We start from the raw sequence: 18,683 nt of genomic DNA, 5'->3' as shown, positions 1-18,683 counted from the left end.
CCCTGATGACGAGCCAAATAATGGAAATAGGCAAGCCATTCTTGGCTAAGGGAGATAGGCTCCTCATCTCCATGTAAGGCTCCCCTCTTCACTTGCATTGTTCACCCATGAACTTCAGGCAAGCATTGACCTCTGATATTTATAGTGTGGGCAAGAGGAGGGGTTTGATAATGATGCTAGGCTGCCCTGTTTCATTTTGCTTCGTATAGCATTGACCTGTCCCCTCAATGCAGAATATATTCTACAGCAACAAGCGGTCTTTTCAGGAAAACCCTAGCTTAGCCAAATCAGTTTTGAGTGGATAAGTATGCATGTAGGAGGTTGCACACTAGCCACTTGATTATTTTTAATATTTTTCAGATCTGCTTGGACTTCTAAATTATCTTTTGAGATAACCATACATATTACATATTTTGTTTGTGACAATTATCCTTATACAGCCGATCACTTACAAAAATTTCTTCCAGTTGGTACAAAATTTTGTTTCATCACACATCAACCCATTTGACTATTAGGCTTATATTTACTACTCCATCCATTCTAAATTATAGTTTGCTTTGGTTTTGTTCTAAGTTAAACTTCTCTAATTTTGATCAAGTTTGTAGATACATATCATAACATCTACAACTTCAAATAGATGCTCAATCTATCAAAACATATTTCACAGAGAATTTAAAGAAACTAATTTGATGTTTTGGGTGTTTGTGCATTTTTCTATAAACTTGGTCAAATTTAAAAGAAGATTTACTAATGGCAAAGCCAAATTGGACTGTAATTTGGTACGGAGGAAGTAGTTGCCGATGTTTTCTTAGAACCATATGATAAATAGCATGGTCCAACTCCATATCTCAGAATGCTATATTCATCCCTTAGTATCATCCTCGGATGGTAGAGACTGTAACTTTGTTCCGTTATCTTAAAAAAAGTTTCTAAAACTACAAGTTTTGGCTCCATTTTCAGATAAATGAAGGCAAATATGAGATGATACTATTTTACTGGAACAATTTTGCAGCCTCATATTCACATTATGTAATGATAAAATGAGAATCAAGACCCCTTAAATTGTATACCACTAGTCATGATATTGTCGTGTGATTCTCAATGCCGGGAAGTATGTGAACCTAAAAGCATTGAGCTTCAGAAAAACTAGAGTACTTGTGCAAAAAAAGTGTTAATTATTAATAAGAAAGCTCATGGTAAGAAAAAAGAGGTCCTATACACGAACAAACTCTGAAATGAATATTCGCCACACATCTTATTAAGAAAATATTATATGTACTTACAGCTTGATATAGAAGGTACACAGGCCTAATTTCTCTGACCCTTTTTGATAAAATAAAATATTCTGTCTCCTGTAAGATTTGCATATATACTCCATTTCCCTTTTTATTTGTTCCTTCAGAGGACATCATTTTCAGCTGGGACAAGTGCTACAATCAACCATGAAATTGCCAAAGCAAGGCGCTATGAGCACAAGGCAGATATGTTTGGCATTAAGATATCCCTGCCTAGACTTGGTGCCCTTCTGCAAGTGGCTGATGCCGAATTTGAGATGCCATATATATACAATGAAAAGAGTCAAGTATCAAAGATCCTGTTCTCAAAGATATCGTGCAAATCTGTAGAAGAATCCAATATTTGGGTGGCTGCCAATTGCCAACTGTCTCTAGTAGCAACGCTGCAGGTGGCCAAAGTCTCTAGTGGAAGAATAAGTTCCATTAAAAGGATCCGTGCAAATAGCCTTTCCTAGCTTCCACCCTCTGCATCTTCATTCGGAACATTGTACTAAATAGTCAACGACAGGTCTCTGCATGTCAACCTATATGGTTTTTTGTTAAAAAAAATGATTCATATGGTTTACTGGACTTACTTTTCTAAAGTTATCCATATGTCTTTAGGATCAAATTGACCATTTGACATCCATCTTTGAATATCTTTTGTATGTAGATCATGAAGCAATATGATTTTAAGTTCTCGACCGAAATCTTTTTCACCAGCCGAGAAACTGCATTTTTATCTTGCGAAAACATGAACTTTCAGGCAGAACAAATCCATCAAGGATTAGGTGTTACGTGCATTACAAGATATTTACCACAAAATCTAGAAAACAAGTAATTTAATGTACCCTAGTAACTGTGTATATGTATAAAGAAAGCAAAAGAGAGGACTAACTGACAGATATTCTGTTAGCCCCTCGGGAGAACTGAAGAGCTACTGCCTTTTTGCCCTGTACAAAATGTGCTTTTCGGAACGAAAAAAAAAGATACTGAAACATGGGGAATCTGTTGCTTTATTAAAGTGGAATATTTTTCTTAAAAAACTTTGCAATATGGTAATAACAAACTTCCTGACAACACTGAAAACCAGTGTAAACAAAGCTTAAATTAGCATGTTAATTTTTCATCAATGCATGCATTCCCCTTTGGCATGATCAATTGATCTAAATTGAAGATGTTCTTCTTTCTCAACCACGCAGGAGAGATGTGTAAATTCAGCCTGCCCTCAACACCAGGCATACATTTGGGTGGCTGCCAATTGCCAATTGTCTCTAGTAGTAACGCTGCAGGTGGCCAAAGTCTCTAGTGGAAGAATAAGTTCCATTAAAAGGATCCGTTCAAATAGCCTTTCCCAGTTTCCACCCTCTGCATCTTCATTCGGAACATTGCACTAAATAGTCAACGACAGGTCTCTGCATGTCAATCTATATGGTTTTTTGTTAAAAAAATGATTCATATGGTTTACTGGACTCATACTTTTCTAAAGTTATCCATATGTCTTTAGGATCAACTTGACCATTTGGCATCCATCTTTGAATATCTTTTGTATGTAGATCATGAAGCAATATGATTTTAAGTTCTCGACCGAAATCTTTTTCACCAGCTGAGAAACTGCATTTTTATCTTGCGAAAACATGAACTTTTAGGCAGAACAAATCCATCAAGGATTAGGTGTTACGTGCATTACAAGATATTTACCACAAAATCTAGAAAACAAGTAATTTAATGTACCCTAGTAACTGTGTATATGTATAAAGAAAGCAAAAGAGAGGACTAACTGACAGATATTCTGTTAGCCCCTCGGGAGAACTGAAGAGCTACTGCCTTTTTGCCCTGTACAAAATGTGCTTTTCGGAACGAAAAAAAAAGATACTGAAACATGGGGAATCTGTTGCTTTATTAAAGTGGAATATTTTTCTTAAAAAACTTTGCAATATGGTAATAACAAACTTCCTGACAACACTGAAAACCAGTGTAAACAAAGCTTAAATTAGCATGTTAATTTTTCATCAATGCATGCATTCCCCTTTGGCATGATCAATTGATCTAAATTGAAGATGTTCTTCTTTCTCAACCACGCAGGAGAGATGTGTAAATTCAGCCTGCCCTCAACACCAGGCATACATTTGGGTGGCTGCCAATTGCCAATTGTCTCTAGTAGTAACGCTGCAGGTGGCCAAAGTCTCTAGTGGAAGAATAAGTTCCATTAAAAGGATCCGTTCAAATAGCCTTTCCCAGTTTCCACCCTCTGCATCTTCATTCGGAACATTGCACTAAATAGTCAACGACAGGTCTCTGCATGTCAATCTATATGGTTTTTTGTTAAAAAAATGATTCATATGGTTTACTGGACTCATACTTTTCTAAAGTTATCCATATGTCTTTAGGATCAACTTGACCATTTGGCATCCATCTTTGAATATCTTTTGTATGTAGATCATGAAGCAATATGATTTTAAGTTCTCGACCGAAATCTTTTTCACCAGCTGAGAAACTGCATTTTTATCTTGCGAAAACATGAACTTTTAGGCAGAACAAATCCATCAAGGATTAGGTGTTACGTGCATTACAAGATATTTACCACAAAATCTAGAAAACAAGTAATTTAATGTACCCTAGTAACTGTGTATATGTATAAAGAAAGCAAAAGAGAGGACTAACTGACAGATATTCTGTTAGCCCCTCGGGAGAACTGAAGAGCTACTGCCTTTTTGCCCTGTACAAAATGTGCTTTTCGGAACGAAAAAAAAAAGATACTGAAACATGGGGAATCTGTTGCTTTATTAAAGTGGAATATTTTTCTTAAAAAACTTTGCAATATGGTAATAACAAACTTCCTGACAACACAGAAAACCAGTGTAAACAAAGCTTAAATTAGCATGTTAATTTTTCATCAATGCATGCATTCCCCTTTGGCATGATCAATTGATCTAAATTGAAGATGTTCTTCTTTCTCAACCACGCAGGAGAGAGGTGTAAATTCAGCCTGCCCTTAACACCAGGCATACATTTGCCCTTAACTCCTTAAATTTGAGGTGTCTTTCGAATCTTCCCTCAAAGCTTACTCATGGACTCAGGGTGAGACTACATATACAAGAATGATCTGCTACTGATATATCATATCAAGCTGCATGCACAACAACAAAAATGTCAAAGATCCCCTTAATTGGCGGTCACACCTTGAAATAAAGAATATACAGTATATAGGCCATGTTCGCTTGTCTTATGAGCCGTACTATTTCAATGAACGAACAGTGTTTTTCTCTTATAATAAATCAGCGAACAGTACTAAGCATTTTGGAGAAGCAAAAAGCTGCCACAAACTCCCAAACAAGGCCATTATCTGAAATGTAAACCCAATGGCATTTCAATACAAACTTCTTGTCCCAGATCGTAAAGCATCACACTTCGATCATAAAAAGAATGCATGGCTTTGCCGTTTGCTGGTTGCTCATTAATCAAACAAGAAGACCAAGCAAACTGAGGCCCTATTTAGCACAACTTTTTTTTCATGAGCTAATTTTTTCATAACTTCATGTTCCTGCAGCAGGTACTTAGTAAATAAGCTCCGATCCTGGGTAAAAAGCTGGCATGTTTGGCATATGTGCGATTGCTTTTGGCCGTTTCCTCCACTTCCGAACTAACTCATCCCTGATCCGGCAGCAATGGATCCTTCCCTCCATCGATCGAGCTCTCCTGCCGGCTGGCAAGGTCGCCTCCGGGGAGGGGAGGAGCATGCAGCATGTCATGACCAGGCCATGTATATTAGGAATAGCAAATGGGTTTCGCATCTGGGCCTGCGTGCCTGTGCTCCACCTCATCCCTCGCTGACGCTGCCGGCCCGTGGGCCGTGGGTGCACTATTTTTGGCCGCAGCAGCGGTCCAGTGGAAATGGGAAGCTAGAGCCGGGACTGCTCGTTAGGCCCACCATATATTATCAACGCTCATTGGCCATCCGATCCGAGTTCGGATTGTTGGCGACCAGAGCCCAGACCCCAGAGGTAGGCGCCGCTGGGACGGGCTCCGATCCACACACATCCACATCCACATGTAGTCCGTACGTGTACTGTGTCATGGGTCATGAAATGCATGTGCCCATGGCAGGTTAGGTATATGAGCACGTGCATGGCAGCTGGCATGCAAGGCCGGACGAATCCTTTGCGGGTTGGTTTCTGAACTAAAAATATGTTAGTTTATTATGAGAGAAAAATATTATGATAAACTCTAGCCGAAACAGGCTGAATCTATCTACCACTACTACCACATAAAAAATACAGGGTCTGTCTACCTTTTACCCGAGTGACGTAACACCCGAGTGACACATGCCAAATAAACACTCGATACTGGCCGGTTGATAGAATCGAGTGTTCTAATGCCACGAAACACTCAAATTTTATAACCACAGGAACGATCAAAATTAATTCAAACAGATAGAACAATATAAAATAAACAAATTATCCAGATTATTTTTATGAAAGACAAATTAGAAGATTTTAAAGGGAACCAAATAAAACATATAGACAAACAAAAAAAGAGCCAAAAAATGATCCGACAACTGTTTGACTAATTTTGACTGCTCTCATTTACGGATAATTAATTTACACCAATTAAATATAGAATTTACACTTAAATAGAAATAGTAAAACGTGGTTAATATGCTCCTGTTAGACTGTCTCCAACAACTTATGCAAAGGGTGACGCAAACTTAAAATCGATCGTGCATAGTGTTTTAGCTGAAGAAAAAACGGCTCAACAGAAGACGCAAATGCAAGATGCATTTTGGGTACGAGGCCAACCGGGACACTTATTTGCGTCGCCTTTCTCCCAGACGCAAAGTCTTCCGCGGCAGGAGCAGTGCAGGCAACTACGGCTCGGCCTGGAGCCAATCAGCGCTGGGCGCTGCTGGTGTGCTCGGCCAGGAGCCAAATCAACTAGCACACGACGAACAGAGAGCTCGCACGCGAAGAACAGAAAAGGAGCGGCCAAGAAAATCGATGAAATCCAACTCAAATCTTCATGGATCGCTCCTAAACTTTGCACAGCGATTCGCAATGAAGATAAAAAGCTACTCCTAGGAGATCATTGCTCAATTTAAACCGTAACTCTGTAAATCGAAGAAATTCGAGCAAGAACGAGTTTTCCCCCAAAATGAAGATCGGCTTGGATCTTGATGCACGAGTGGAATTGATTCAAACCACTTGGTAGGATTGTTCAACACTCGTCAAAGCATTAATCTGACTAAACAAATCTCACAGCAAAACTCAAATCGAGCACGAATCAAGAAGGGGAAAGAAACGGGAACGAAGAACACAGTAAAGAACAAAATCACACGAAAATCACAGAGTGACAAATCCCGGAGGACACGAGAGGATTTGGGTCTCCATTCCTACACCAAATCACAGTAGAGAAAGAGAGGGAGGAAGGAGGCGGAGGGGGCCACTAGCGTGCCACCCCGCGAGGGCGGCGGGCTCGTCGGAGATTGGGATGGGGGCAATGAAGGCGCCGTTCGCTGGTCTGGTAAAACTAGACCAGCTGGCTGGTTGCTCTCATAAAACACTGTTCATCCATTCAGCCAAACAGTGTTTCTCTCTCACACAACCAGTCAGTTTCAGCCAAAATTCTGCCAGCCGAACGGGGCCGAAGTCGGGGCTCACGTGGAGTATGCGTGGGCCGTTGGAAAATAGGAGTTTTGGGTCACGCACCTATTTGCTGTACGCTGCCCAATCCACCGAATGCGTCTCCGAATGCGTCTGGTGTATGGCTTCGGACTGTTGGAGACAGTCTTAGGCTGTGTTTAGTTCCTAAAAAGTTTTCCAAAAAGTGTTGCAGTAGCCATCACATCGAATCTTACGATACGTGCATAGAGCATTAAATGTAGACGAAAAAAACTAATTACACAGTTTGGTTGGAAATTGCGAGACGAACGTTTTGAGCCTAATTAGTCCATGATTGAATACTAATTGCTAAATAAAAAACGAAGGAGCTACAGTAATCCAATTCTCAAATTTCGTGAACTAAACGCAGAATAAATCTGCATGGAGGGCGAGGTGATAGTGATAGCGACGGATCAGCAGCGAGCTAGTCCACCAGCCTTGCTGCAACACTACTAGGCCTTGTTTAGTTTCACCCTAACTTCCAAAAAGTTGCTACAGTACCTGTCACATCGAATGTTTGTGGCCCGTGCATGGAGCATTAAATGTAGACGAAAAGAAAAACTAATTGCACAGTTTGGTGGGAAATTGCGAGACGAACGTTTTGAGCCTAATCAGTCCATGTTTGAACACTATTTACTAAATAAAAACGAATGTGCTACAGTAGCCCCAAAATCCAAATTCATGGAACTAAGCAAGGCCTAGGTAGCTGTACATATGCATGCCTAGCTAGTGAGTAGCCGGTGGTCCTAGGGCAGCAAAAAACGAGGCGCACATCTCTGGTCGCAAACACAGGAGTAGGAGTACTCACACAGCACCGACCGAAAAAACGAGGCGCCCGACCGCCATGCAGCTGCAGGCTGCAGCACCATCTCCACCGTCTCGCAGCTCTGCAGCGTCCCGTCCAGTCCTGTCCCGTGTCGGAGGGGAGCGGGCGTGGTGTGTGAGCCCCGCGATCGGACGGCCAAAAAAATTTCGAGTGACACAAGCCACAGAATTGCCCGAGTGACATACAGATTTAGCGAAAAAAATAACTAAACTATCGTCTGCTGCCCCGCTTATAACAATCACGTACTCGACTCAACCACGGAAAAAACAAAGCTAAGTACCTATCGTCAGCGGTGGAATAATAAAAAAAAAAAAAACAAAGCTTCGACGTACTCGACTCAACCACGGTGGAATCCTGGATCGCGATCGCCTCCGTTGCACCCTTCGCTTTGCTGATGGCTACAAGCCAAGCCCGGCGCTGCTGAGTCTGCTGCAGGTCGACGCATGCGCGGCCGCGTCTGGCATCCAGGCCCACTCGCGTCCTCGTCGTCTCGCAGCTGTCGTCCCTGAGGCCGGCCGCGTCGACCGAGGAAACAGCCGTCGAATCTGCAGAGCTCGGAGTGGCGGCTCCAGCCGGCGACGACGAGGATGGTGCCGTGCTCGAATCGAATCTGCCTACTGCCCGTAGGCCGGTAATGGCTGCTGCTCGTGCCAAAGTCCCGCATGTCCGACGTGCAACTCTCGAACCACTGGTCTGCCACACGCCCACACGACGTAGCTGCGGCGAGCTTGCGACTACATAAACGCACCGTGCCCCGGCGGCCGGCCTGGCGCACCCAACATGCCATGCCGGCATGGAGCATGGAGCATGGAGGCGCACAATGAAGCGAGGCCTGACTCCTACACGCCATGTCGAACCCTCTGTCTTGCTCACTGCTCCCAACGGCCAGCCGCAAAAGCATACGAGCAGATAAAGTACAAATAAGCAGCATGGAATTTCAACATTATCAAATGCATCAATGACCCCCGCCTGGTGCAACGCACGGAGTTCCCAATGCAAAAACATTTATTGGCTTTTTATTATTTTTCAAAAAAATAATCAAATCAGCTTATAAGCTTGTAAAACGGAAATAATAAGCCACAAAAGTATTACGAAAAGTAAAACCACTTAATCTACACGATATGTATGATAATCATTATGAAACAAGCTGTATATGTAAAACCACTAAATCTACATGATATGTATGATAAACATTATGAAACAAGCTTTATGTTTCCTATGTAATTAGATTTGAAGATTTATAATATGTTCGTCAAAACCGTAAATCATGTGTGTTGTCATAGGCGTGTGCAAAAACTCATCGCTCTCATGCAGCGCACGGGCATATATCTAGTTAACAATGAAACAACTATGGGCATCATATTGTTTTTCTACAAACTTATATTAATATATATATATATTTTCTACTAAGGCCCTATTTGGTTTGGTTTAGACTAGGGACTAAACTTTAGTCCTAGGGTGTTTGGTTTGGTGACTAAAATGGACTAAAACTGACCACAATGCCCTTATTAAATGCCGTTAATCTTTGCTCTCTGCTGCAATAATGAGGTGCAGCCCCTGTCCAAATTGGGGTTTTAGTCCCTTCTAATTACTCTTTGGGGATTAGATGACTAAAGACCTTTTAGTCAGTGTATTTGTCTCCAAAGTAACTAAATTAGGACGACTAAAGTTTAGTCAACCCAAAATAAACACCCGCTAACTATAGATCTGTGATCTGTCTGTACTTAAGTTACCTAGCTTAACTCGTGGGATATATATGCATGCACGCACGCACGCATATGGTTTCCTTCCCCCCCCCCCCCCCCCCCCCCCCCCCCCCCCCCCCCCCCTGTCTTGTCTTTTTCTGTTTTGCGAGGATATGCATGCATGCATGCGTATGTGCTGAGGTACGAGTACTTGTCAAGTTGTCATTCTCATTTCTCTTTTTTTTCGTCGAGTTCGTGCCGTGACAGAATCAATCGTATATTATGTAGGCACGAGTTTAATTAACCTGCACAATACCTTTCCTCGCAAGAAAAAAGAAAAGAAAGAAAGAAAGAAAGAAAAGAGATAAGGAAAAGAAACCTGCTTTTAGCTAGCTTGGACATGCATGCAATGCATGCCGAATGACAAGCACACGTACAGCGACGGATCGGAGGCCAAATAATTCCCTTGTTGTACACTGCACACAGGGACGTACGATGACCAAGCAGCATCCAGATACATGCATATCACCGATGACAGGTCAAAAGTGACAGGTTTACCGACAGCCATGAATATCATTGTTAGTGACCATGCATGGTGACCCAATACTAATTAACGTGCTCCAGCCTACCAATGGCCTAATAAGAGCATCTTCAAGACATTAGCCAAATCGTTTTCTAATTTAGTAGTTCTTCATCACACCTCATTCGCTCTCTACTTTTGGATAGCCTACCTCACTAGCTATACAGCTTCTTAGTTTTACAGAGTTGGAGTACTCTAATATTTTTTGTCAAATCTATTTTATAGAGTAGCTAAATCAGTAAATTTGGCTAGTCTTTTTTGGCTATTCTCTTGAAGATGCTCTAAGAAGATATATCTAAAGCCCCCTCGCTCATATATGACTATATTAATGGGTCAGATATATGATAAATCCACCGATCCTTAATTAATTATGTTCGATGACTGTGTCATAAGTGACGGGTTCTATCTTCCGCATCCGTGACTTATAACATGCCAATAGCGACACATGTATAATGTATTGTCCATCCGTCACTGATGACCTAATCACCCTTCATGTCAATAGCAAACAAAAATACAACATCTAAATCGACGTACGACAAACGAGAGGTTTCACACACTATATATTGCAATCACCGACGACACCTGCTCCTGAGTCATTACCGCCTATTGGAGAGGGGAAAATTAAAGATGAGAGGGGTAAGAATAACTGAACAAGGGTAGGGTTTACACATGGCCTAGCAGCTTGAAAGGGCTCCATTTTAGGCTGGTTACTTTATCTCATATAGTTGTTTGATGATCACAGCAGGTCCAATTTAAGAAACCAATTATAAGCTTAATTAACTTTACTTTTATCTCTAGACCTAATTGCGGGCCACCTGATCCGACCAACTCGACTCAACTCGCACGAAAAAAAACTCTAACTCTGTAGTGGGCTGGGCCGGGTTTGGATCATGATTTTCGACCCAATAACTCGACCTAATAACCTAGAAAAAAATCTAACCTAACATAGAAAAACGTAAGAAATAGTCCGTCCTGATGTGGCCTCCGCAAGTGCGTCGTCAAGTCGAGCTTGGACCAAAGATTTTGACCCAACATTTTTTTTCAGCCTTACACGACTCGGTGTTTGATCATGTCTACTTTTATCTATGCACCATAATCTCTGATCTAACCAGCCAAACGTAAACCTACTAATTACTTGATAACCAAACACTATTACACTACGATATAGCGAGACACTGAGACAGTATTCGTCGTGTTCGTTTAGGCTTGTTTGGCTGATAAGCCATGGCTGAAATTACTGTTAGCTGATTTGGTGTGAGAGAAAGATATTGTTTATTGGCTGAAAAAGTACGACTTATAAGCCAAACAAACTCAAACGAACATGGCGATTATTGCCAGTACTACCATCAGTAACTTACAGCGGCCACTAGCACGTTTTTCTGGATAAGAGCCTGTTCGGGAGGCCGTATCGTATCGTGGATTATTTACTGCTGGCTGGTTTGATGTGAGAGAAAAACACTATTCCTAGCTGGAAATTTACGATCATTTACGAGCAAGCGAACAGGCTGCTTACGGTGAGGCACGGTACGCATGTTGCTATTTGTAAGGACAACAGTGCACTAGTAAAAGATCGAATAATTGTCCGATCTCTGGCCCATTCGGATGGTGAAAAAAAAGTTGCTGTTTACTACTGAAAGTACTGTTTACGACTGATTTTCTTTCATAAATTTATCTATATTCCTCCGAGCGAACGGAGCCTGACAGTACAATGCAACGGCTGAAAGTTACCGTTCATGACAGATTTCCTCTCATATATTCCTCCAACCGAATGGCCCGACAGTGCAGTGCAGGGCATCATCTCATTGCTGGTTCGTTTATGTGAGAAAGAAGTACTGCGGGCTGGTTCGGATGAACAGTATTTCTGTGAGGGGGTGGCCAGCCCAGCCAGCCCCAGCGAACGTGCTGCGGGCACGGAGGGCATCTCGGTCCGGCGCCGGCGATCTGGATCGCATTCGCAAGCGGATCGGATCGATCCAGGTCTCCGTCCATCCATGATCAGAGCAGACCAATCATGCTGCTAGCTCTGGGCGGCCTTGCCGCTGCTGCAGTAGCCGTACGACGGCGAAGAACGTGGGTGGTTTGTGCAGGTGTCAGGTGTGGACCGTGTGTGTGTGGTGCCCAGCCAGCCTCGGCGTGCCTCCGTGGGCCCCGCAGCTGTCAGTCCCTCTTCTTCTTTTTATCATAAAGCTTGGCTGGAATTTGTTTGTCGTCTTTTCTCCGCTGCAAAATTCTGCATATGCTCTGCTCGTCCTCATCATAGATCATAGAGTATATCCATGCCGCGCTGCTAAGTAGAGCAGTTAGCAGCGCATCGGCGCATTCGGTCACATCTCACCCAGCAGAGCCAAAGGGCGGGGCGTCGTCTCCCAACTCCAGCCGCCTCTTCCTCGCCCCAACGGCCGTTTCCAGAGATCCTTTTCAGCGCCAGCGGCGGAGGAGAGCGAGGGCATCGGCGCCACTGCTGCATTTCCTGAGGCAGTCCTCATCTCATCCAACTGGGAGATTGGGGCCGCGAGCAGAGCTACAGCCTACAGATACTACCTGTAAGCTTCTTCTTCTACTTCTTCTTTCTAAAAAGAAGAAAAATGTCTCCCCTTCTCTGCGTTCTCTGTTGTTTCTGACGGAAACTGTGTGCCTGTGTGTGTTTCGTACTGAGCCCCAAATGCTCACTCGTCTTCTTGGCCCGGCCGTCGTCTTGCTTTGCTTCGCTTCCTCGTTGGGATTCCCTTCCCTTCCCATGGAGGCTTGAATCTATGATGATGCATTCTCTTCTCCCAGCGTCGCCTTCATTTAATTTGGCTCCCTCTCCCTCTCTCTCTCTCTCTCTCTCTCCTCTCTCTCTCTCTCTCTCTGTGTGTGTGTGTGTGTGTGTGTTTCGAGTCGAGAGAGGAGAATATTCAGTACCCTCCTGAGTTTTTGACTCCTACATAATTGAATATCCATTTACTTTACTGTCTGATACAGTATATATCCACAAAACTTCAGAATTTCCCAACATTTTGTGCGATTAATCAGCTCCGTTGATTTCAGAGTGGCCATGGCCATTTCCTTGTGTTCATTGATCCATTCGTCTATGATCTGACATTACAAATGATACGTATGTATGTATGTTCCGCTGCCTTCTTACCTTCCCCAGTCCAATTCACTGCCATGAGTTGAGCCCCATGCTACCATGAGGTTCTGGCTGCATCCAATCCACCCACCATTGTTCCAATCCAATGTTCCTTGCCGCTTGCTTCACCATGCAAGCATGTTCTTGACGGCCTACTACTCGCCCAGATCCTGGAATATGCCACCCACCCGTCGCTACCCTTCACGAATATTCAACACTAGCTTCTTCGGAGGAACCATGTGGCCGGTTGACCTCTGCTCTGTGCTGCCCCTGTCCAGATTCAAAGAATGTTCCAGTTTTTTCTTTTTCTTTTACAATTGCCCACCCCTCTTATTTGTTTTTGAAACGGTCCCTTATTCTGATTTAGGATTTCGGAAATACTCCTACATGATGTTTGTTCATCGATCTCACTATTTTTCTGACTTGCTGGGGTGGGTCAGTGTGAATTGGAAATTAGACTAGTCCTGGTGGGGTGGCTCATCAGTCCTGGATTCATTATTCAATTCAAGTAGTTGCAGGTCAATCGTCAACAATGTTCATCGATCATCTGAGATAATAAGAAACTATACTATATGCAAATGCACCACAAATCCTGATTGAACTCGTGCAATGACTGCTGCCTAGGGTTTTTTTTTTTTACATAATGGATAGAATCAGAATGTCCGGCTTCTTACTCTAAAGAGAGGAACTAGACCAACTTATTATTACAAAAAAAAAAAACAGCACCGCATCCTCTCCGAGTTTATAAAACAAACTCGACTTGTAACTCATTCTTGAAATAAGAGGCCATCCAAAGTTTATCCTCAAGAAAAAAGTGAGTATCAGCTTGTGGTCATTTTCAAATCGCAAGCTGTAGTATGACAGTCTCTGTACAATTCTCCCCACAGGACAGTGAAACCACTTGGCTGCGTGTAGAATCCTCCTGAGACCGACTTCAAAAAAGGCAGTAAGGCAGGGAATGAGTACAACCAAGGTGAAGAGACGTGTGGGCAAGTATGAGCTCGGCCGAACCATAGGCGAAGGCACATTCGCAAAGGTCAGGTTCGCAAAGAACACCGAGACCGGAGAACCGGTAGCCATCAAGGTCCTAGATAAGGAAAAGGTGCTCAGGCACAAGATGGTTGAGCAGGTCACTTTCTAAGTACACACGCTGTGAATTATTGTGCCATTTTTAATGTTTAGTTTGGTGATGCTTCACATCTTCTAGATTATATATGGTCCCTTCATTCAGATTCTGTTCCCCGCTTTAGTGTCTTTACTACTTTTTATTTGCAGGCCCAATATAAGCCTTGGCATATTTATTCAGAGTTCAGTTAGTAGCTGTTGGTGGAAGTAATTATATTGCTGATGAGAAAACTACATGGTTGAATGCAGATTAAGCGGGAAATTTCGACCATGAAGTTGATTAAGCATCCTAATGTTGTTCGCATATATGAGGTAATGCAAGAAATTGTCATACCTTCATAATATTCCAGTTTGATCTTAGAAAGGTTTCAATCACAAAAGAGCCAAGGCAGATATTCCTGCCGTAATCATTTAGCATGCTTATTTTGGCTTCCATTACGGACAATAGCTAATCTTGACAAGTCAATGTTTTAATAATATTCAGGTGATGGGAAGTAAAACAAAGATTTACATTGTGTTGGAGTATGTTACTGGTGGCGAGCTTTTGACACAATTGTAAGTCATATCCACATTGTCCATTCAGTATCCACAAATTCCAGTTTATTATCGCTGAAATTTTTTTTAATTAACAGTGAATTTGTGTGTTCGTCGTCATACAGGCTAACCATGGTCGAATGAGGGAAGATGAGGCGAGGAGATACTTCCAACAGTTAATCAATGCAGTTGATTATTGTCATAGCAGGGGTGTGTACCACCGGGATTTAAAAGTGCGTTCATTTTCTCTGTGGTCTTTTTTTTCTTTTATTTAAGAACTCTATTTCAGAATCTAAACCATGACATTTGCAGCCAGAGAATTTACTGCTTGACTCATATGGAAATCTGAAGGTCTCTGACTTTGGGCTGAGTGCGCTATCTCAGCAAATCAAGGTAATGCTTCTTGTATTAACAACAGGTCAAAAGTTATATCTTTTGTATTAACTGACAATTATAGCCTTTGATGTTTGAAAATTTTGAGACCCCACTACATACTTTGAAGCATGCTCCTTGTCTCCTTTTTTCTGTTCAGGATGATGGATTACTGCACACAACTTGTGGGACTCCAAACTAACGTTGCACCAGAGGTAATGCACAGAATGACAGAAAAACAATATAAAGTGAACCCATAACTGATTTTATTACAGCTGTGTTTCATTAGGACTATGGTAATTCAAATATTCTGATCACCTTTGCTGTAGGTCCTAGAAGACCAAGGCTATGATGGTGCAATGGCTGATTTGTGGTCATGTGGAGTTATCCTGTTTGTTCTGCTAGCTGGGTATTTACCTTTTGAGGACTCTAATCTTATGACGCTGTATAAGAAAGTGAGCAATGCAAGGATTTAAGACCACTGACGTAGCCTTGCCTATTCACTCTTATTTGACTTTATCCTTCTATTTCCTGGCAGATCTCAAATGCAGAATATACATTTCCACCATGGACGTCTTTCCCTGCCAAGAGGTTGTTAACAAGAATCCTTGATCCAAATCCAGTGATGGTATGCAAGAGCACAAAAGCTGCTCGAAATAAAATACTACCAAAACAGTCTAGGAATTTTGTAAACCTTAAAAGTCCCTATTGCACTTACTAGCACATAGCCAGTGATAGATATATTTGGGAGATAAAAAAACCGGATTCAGTTTTTCTTTAGGAAAGTATATAGATAACATGCATATATCAAAATGAAACTATTTGTGTGAGGAAAGAGTTGCAAACCTCCAGTCAAGGGAGGCAAAGTTGCAACTGGATTGTGGTTCATCTTCACCATGAGGATGTGCCGAGTCTGGTTTGAAGAGGATGAGCCTTCATAATTCTATCTTGCTCCATAACATTAGACTAATGTTTTGGTAAACCATGGCAGAGAATAACAATCCCTGAAATACTGGAGGATGAATGGTTTAAAAAGGGCTACAAGCGCCCGGAGTTTGACGAGAAATATGACACACCATTGGATGATGTGGATGCTGTCTTCAATGATTCAAGAGTGAGTAAATGGTACATTTCTATTTTCTATGTCATCCAAAATGTCACAGATTGTACTTACAGGCTACTTTTCCAATTGTTATTTGACCTCATTCAGGAGCACCACGTGACAGAGAAGAAGAAGAAGAACCCGTAGTTCTCAATGCATTTGAACTGATTTCAAGGTCAGCAGGCCTAAATCTTGGGAACCTATTTGACTCAGAGCAGGTATGAGATGCTCCTGACTCCTCTATAGTAAGTAGTAATCTGAAATGTTGAAAGTGAAATGTTTGATAAGCTTAAATCACCATGGTTTTCTAAGGACATAGCCCTGGATGCTCCTGACTCCTCTATATGCACTTGAATTTTCTTTGTTACAGTTAGTGAATGGAAAGAATTAAACTGAATGCTACAAGCTAATAGTTCTATATGCCTGTGTGATTATAAATTGGATTCTGAAAGTTTTATATTTATTTTCTCAGTTTAGTTTTTTCCCTAATTGTCATGTTTCTGCAACTTTCCCCTTGTATACTTCTACCTATATTTGTAATCATTGCCTTTGCAGGAAATTCAAAAGAGAAACAAGGTTCACATCAAATGTCCACCGAAAGAAATTGTACGCAAGATTGAGGAAGCTGCAAACCTCTAGGATTTGGTGTTCAGAAGAAAAATTACAAGGTTCCTCCCTGCAACTCTATAATAACTGATTGTGTGGATATTTTTCTTGAAGTCTCGACTTCTTGATAAGTACAAAAGCTTTAAATAGATCTTTCTGCGCCATTCTGAAGTTATCTTTATTGTGTGACCAGTTGAGACTTGAGAGAGTAAAAGCAGGGAGGAAGGGAAAGCTCAATGTTGCTACCGAGGTAATAAAAAATCCTGAACTGCAAATAATTAAGCAAACTTCTTGTGCCTAACTCTATTATGTATTTTTCATTCAGATACTGCAAGTTGCACCCTCTCTTCACATGGTAGAAGTCCGGAAAGCAAAAGGTGACACTCTGGAATTCCAAAAGGTAACCACCATGCATGCAAAGATCATGCCATAAATGAAACACATGTATTCATGTACTGAAGACGTTACTGGAATTCATAATTTTTCATTTTGTTCTTTTAGTGTTTTTTCTTATTTAGGAGGAAATTTAGCACCTTTTCTCTGAACAATATTGTTACTTAACTGTTAGTTTACTGCAGTTCTACAAGAACCTTTCCAAGACCTTAAAGGACGTTGTCTGGAAATCTGAAGATCTGCAAATGCAACCTGCTTCTTAGCATCCACTAGGGAAGGAAGATGGCAAACTAGTTGTGTCCCATCTTCCAAGCAGATTCCGTTTTCGTAGTCTGAGTCTACAGTTTTGTTCACTGCGCTCTGTATGTACCAGTGGGTGGCTTGGCATTACCAGAGATTGCATTGCTCGTTGTGGCCGGGATGAAGAATTTGCTATTCAGTAGGTTTTGTGAATATGGTGTGTTTTGTAAATCTATATGCCTATGGGTCATGTTGTAAGCTGCAATACTATGATCAGGAAACTGTTTAGTGTAGAAGCCAAGTATGTTCTTTCTATGCTGCCCCATTTTCCGGCACTTCCCATGCATTTTGAATGGAGAAAAAGAGGGGCAAACTTGATATTTGTATTTGGTCATCATTTCATTTTTTTAGGCTCAGCTCTGTAAATTGGGAGCCTTTTCTTTTAGGCTTCTCTCTGTATGCTATTCTTAAATGCAATGAAGTTTGTTATAAAAAACAGCATATACAAATGAGCGGCTGCCGAATTTTCCAAAACGAACAAAGCCGACAACAGACCGCCAACCAAGCTCTACGAAGGCTGCCGTCCGAGCCTTCTTGTCTATGCTATCATGCAGCAACCATCGGTTGATAATAACTTGAGATATGATGGGCCAACTACCATCAAAGATGCTGGCAAAACCGCAAAAGCATGCACATATTAAATCTTATCATATATCATAGAATACACCCAATCAAAATTTTCCCATCATGCCCTTACACAACAACGTAACACTCTCAATGAAAATGCTATCTGCATTCGGATACACCACTACATAAACCTGGAATTATAAGCTGGGAGCCGTGCTACCAGAAAGGCCTTATGGCTCAGCAGATGCCATTGCTGTATCAGTGCTGCCAGGAATGGTTGTATCAATGTTGCTAGGCATCAGCACGTTGAAGCCGCCAATTGCCGTTGATATGATCATTGACGGTATCTGTGGGTGCCAGTGCAGTTCTTTCAAATCTCTCTGGCCCTGCTCATACAAAACAGCCAGTGTCATGTGATTCACTCTTTACAAGCAACAAAACTGTGCAAGAAAAATGATACAGCCACAAAAGGTAAAGCCATAAGTTGGTTAATTTCCAATGCCATCATAAGTACTACCTGATGAGCAAAAAGAAGTTGTGGTGGCAAATC

General features: G+C 41.8%; 1 protein-coding gene, 3 long non-coding RNA genes and 1 pseudogene across 4 annotated transcripts; 4 read left to right on the top strand and 1 right to left on the bottom strand.

Moving 5' to 3' along the window:
- Positions 1-14,077: 14,077 nt before the first annotated feature.
- On the top strand, positions 14,078-14,805 carry LOC136504180 (uncharacterized). The gene is made up of 3 exons (XR_010770798.1): positions 14,078-14,263; positions 14,509-14,571; positions 14,744-14,805. It is a non-coding gene; the product is annotated as an uncharacterized lncRNA (long non-coding RNA).
- Positions 14,802-15,364, top strand: LOC136504181 (uncharacterized). The gene is made up of 4 exons (XR_010770799.1): positions 14,802-14,814; positions 14,919-15,026; positions 15,106-15,186; positions 15,326-15,364. It is a non-coding gene; the product is annotated as an uncharacterized lncRNA (long non-coding RNA).
- A 71-nt stretch (positions 15,365-15,435) lies between these two features.
- LOC136505686 (CBL-interacting protein kinase 33-like) lies at positions 15,436-16,414 on the top strand. Its single transcript, XM_066500836.1, has 4 exons — positions 15,436-15,620; positions 15,704-15,793; positions 16,157-16,279; positions 16,376-16,414. Exons 1-4 carry the CDS (start codon positions 15,525-15,527, stop codon positions 16,412-16,414), a joined length of 348 nt encoding a protein of 115 aa, XP_066356933.1. The 5' UTR covers positions 15,436-15,524.
- A 115-nt stretch (positions 16,415-16,529) lies between these two features.
- Positions 16,530-17,908, top strand: LOC136505685 (CBL-interacting protein kinase 32-like; annotated as a pseudogene).
- A 287-nt stretch (positions 17,909-18,195) lies between these two features.
- LOC136502739 (uncharacterized) lies at positions 18,196-18,683 on the bottom strand. The gene is made up of 2 exons (XR_010770682.1): positions 18,651-18,683; positions 18,196-18,519 (listed from the first exon to the last, which is right to left on the bottom strand). It is a non-coding gene; the product is annotated as an uncharacterized lncRNA (long non-coding RNA).

Source organism: Miscanthus floridulus, chromosome 14 (assembly GCF_019320115.1).
Source record: "Miscanthus floridulus cultivar M001 chromosome 14, ASM1932011v1, whole genome shotgun sequence".
Taxonomy (NCBI): Eukaryota; Viridiplantae; Streptophyta; class Magnoliopsida; order Poales; family Poaceae; genus Miscanthus; species Miscanthus floridulus.
Note: the sequence above shows the minus strand (reverse complement) of the source record. Positions and strands in the feature narration are given on the sequence as shown.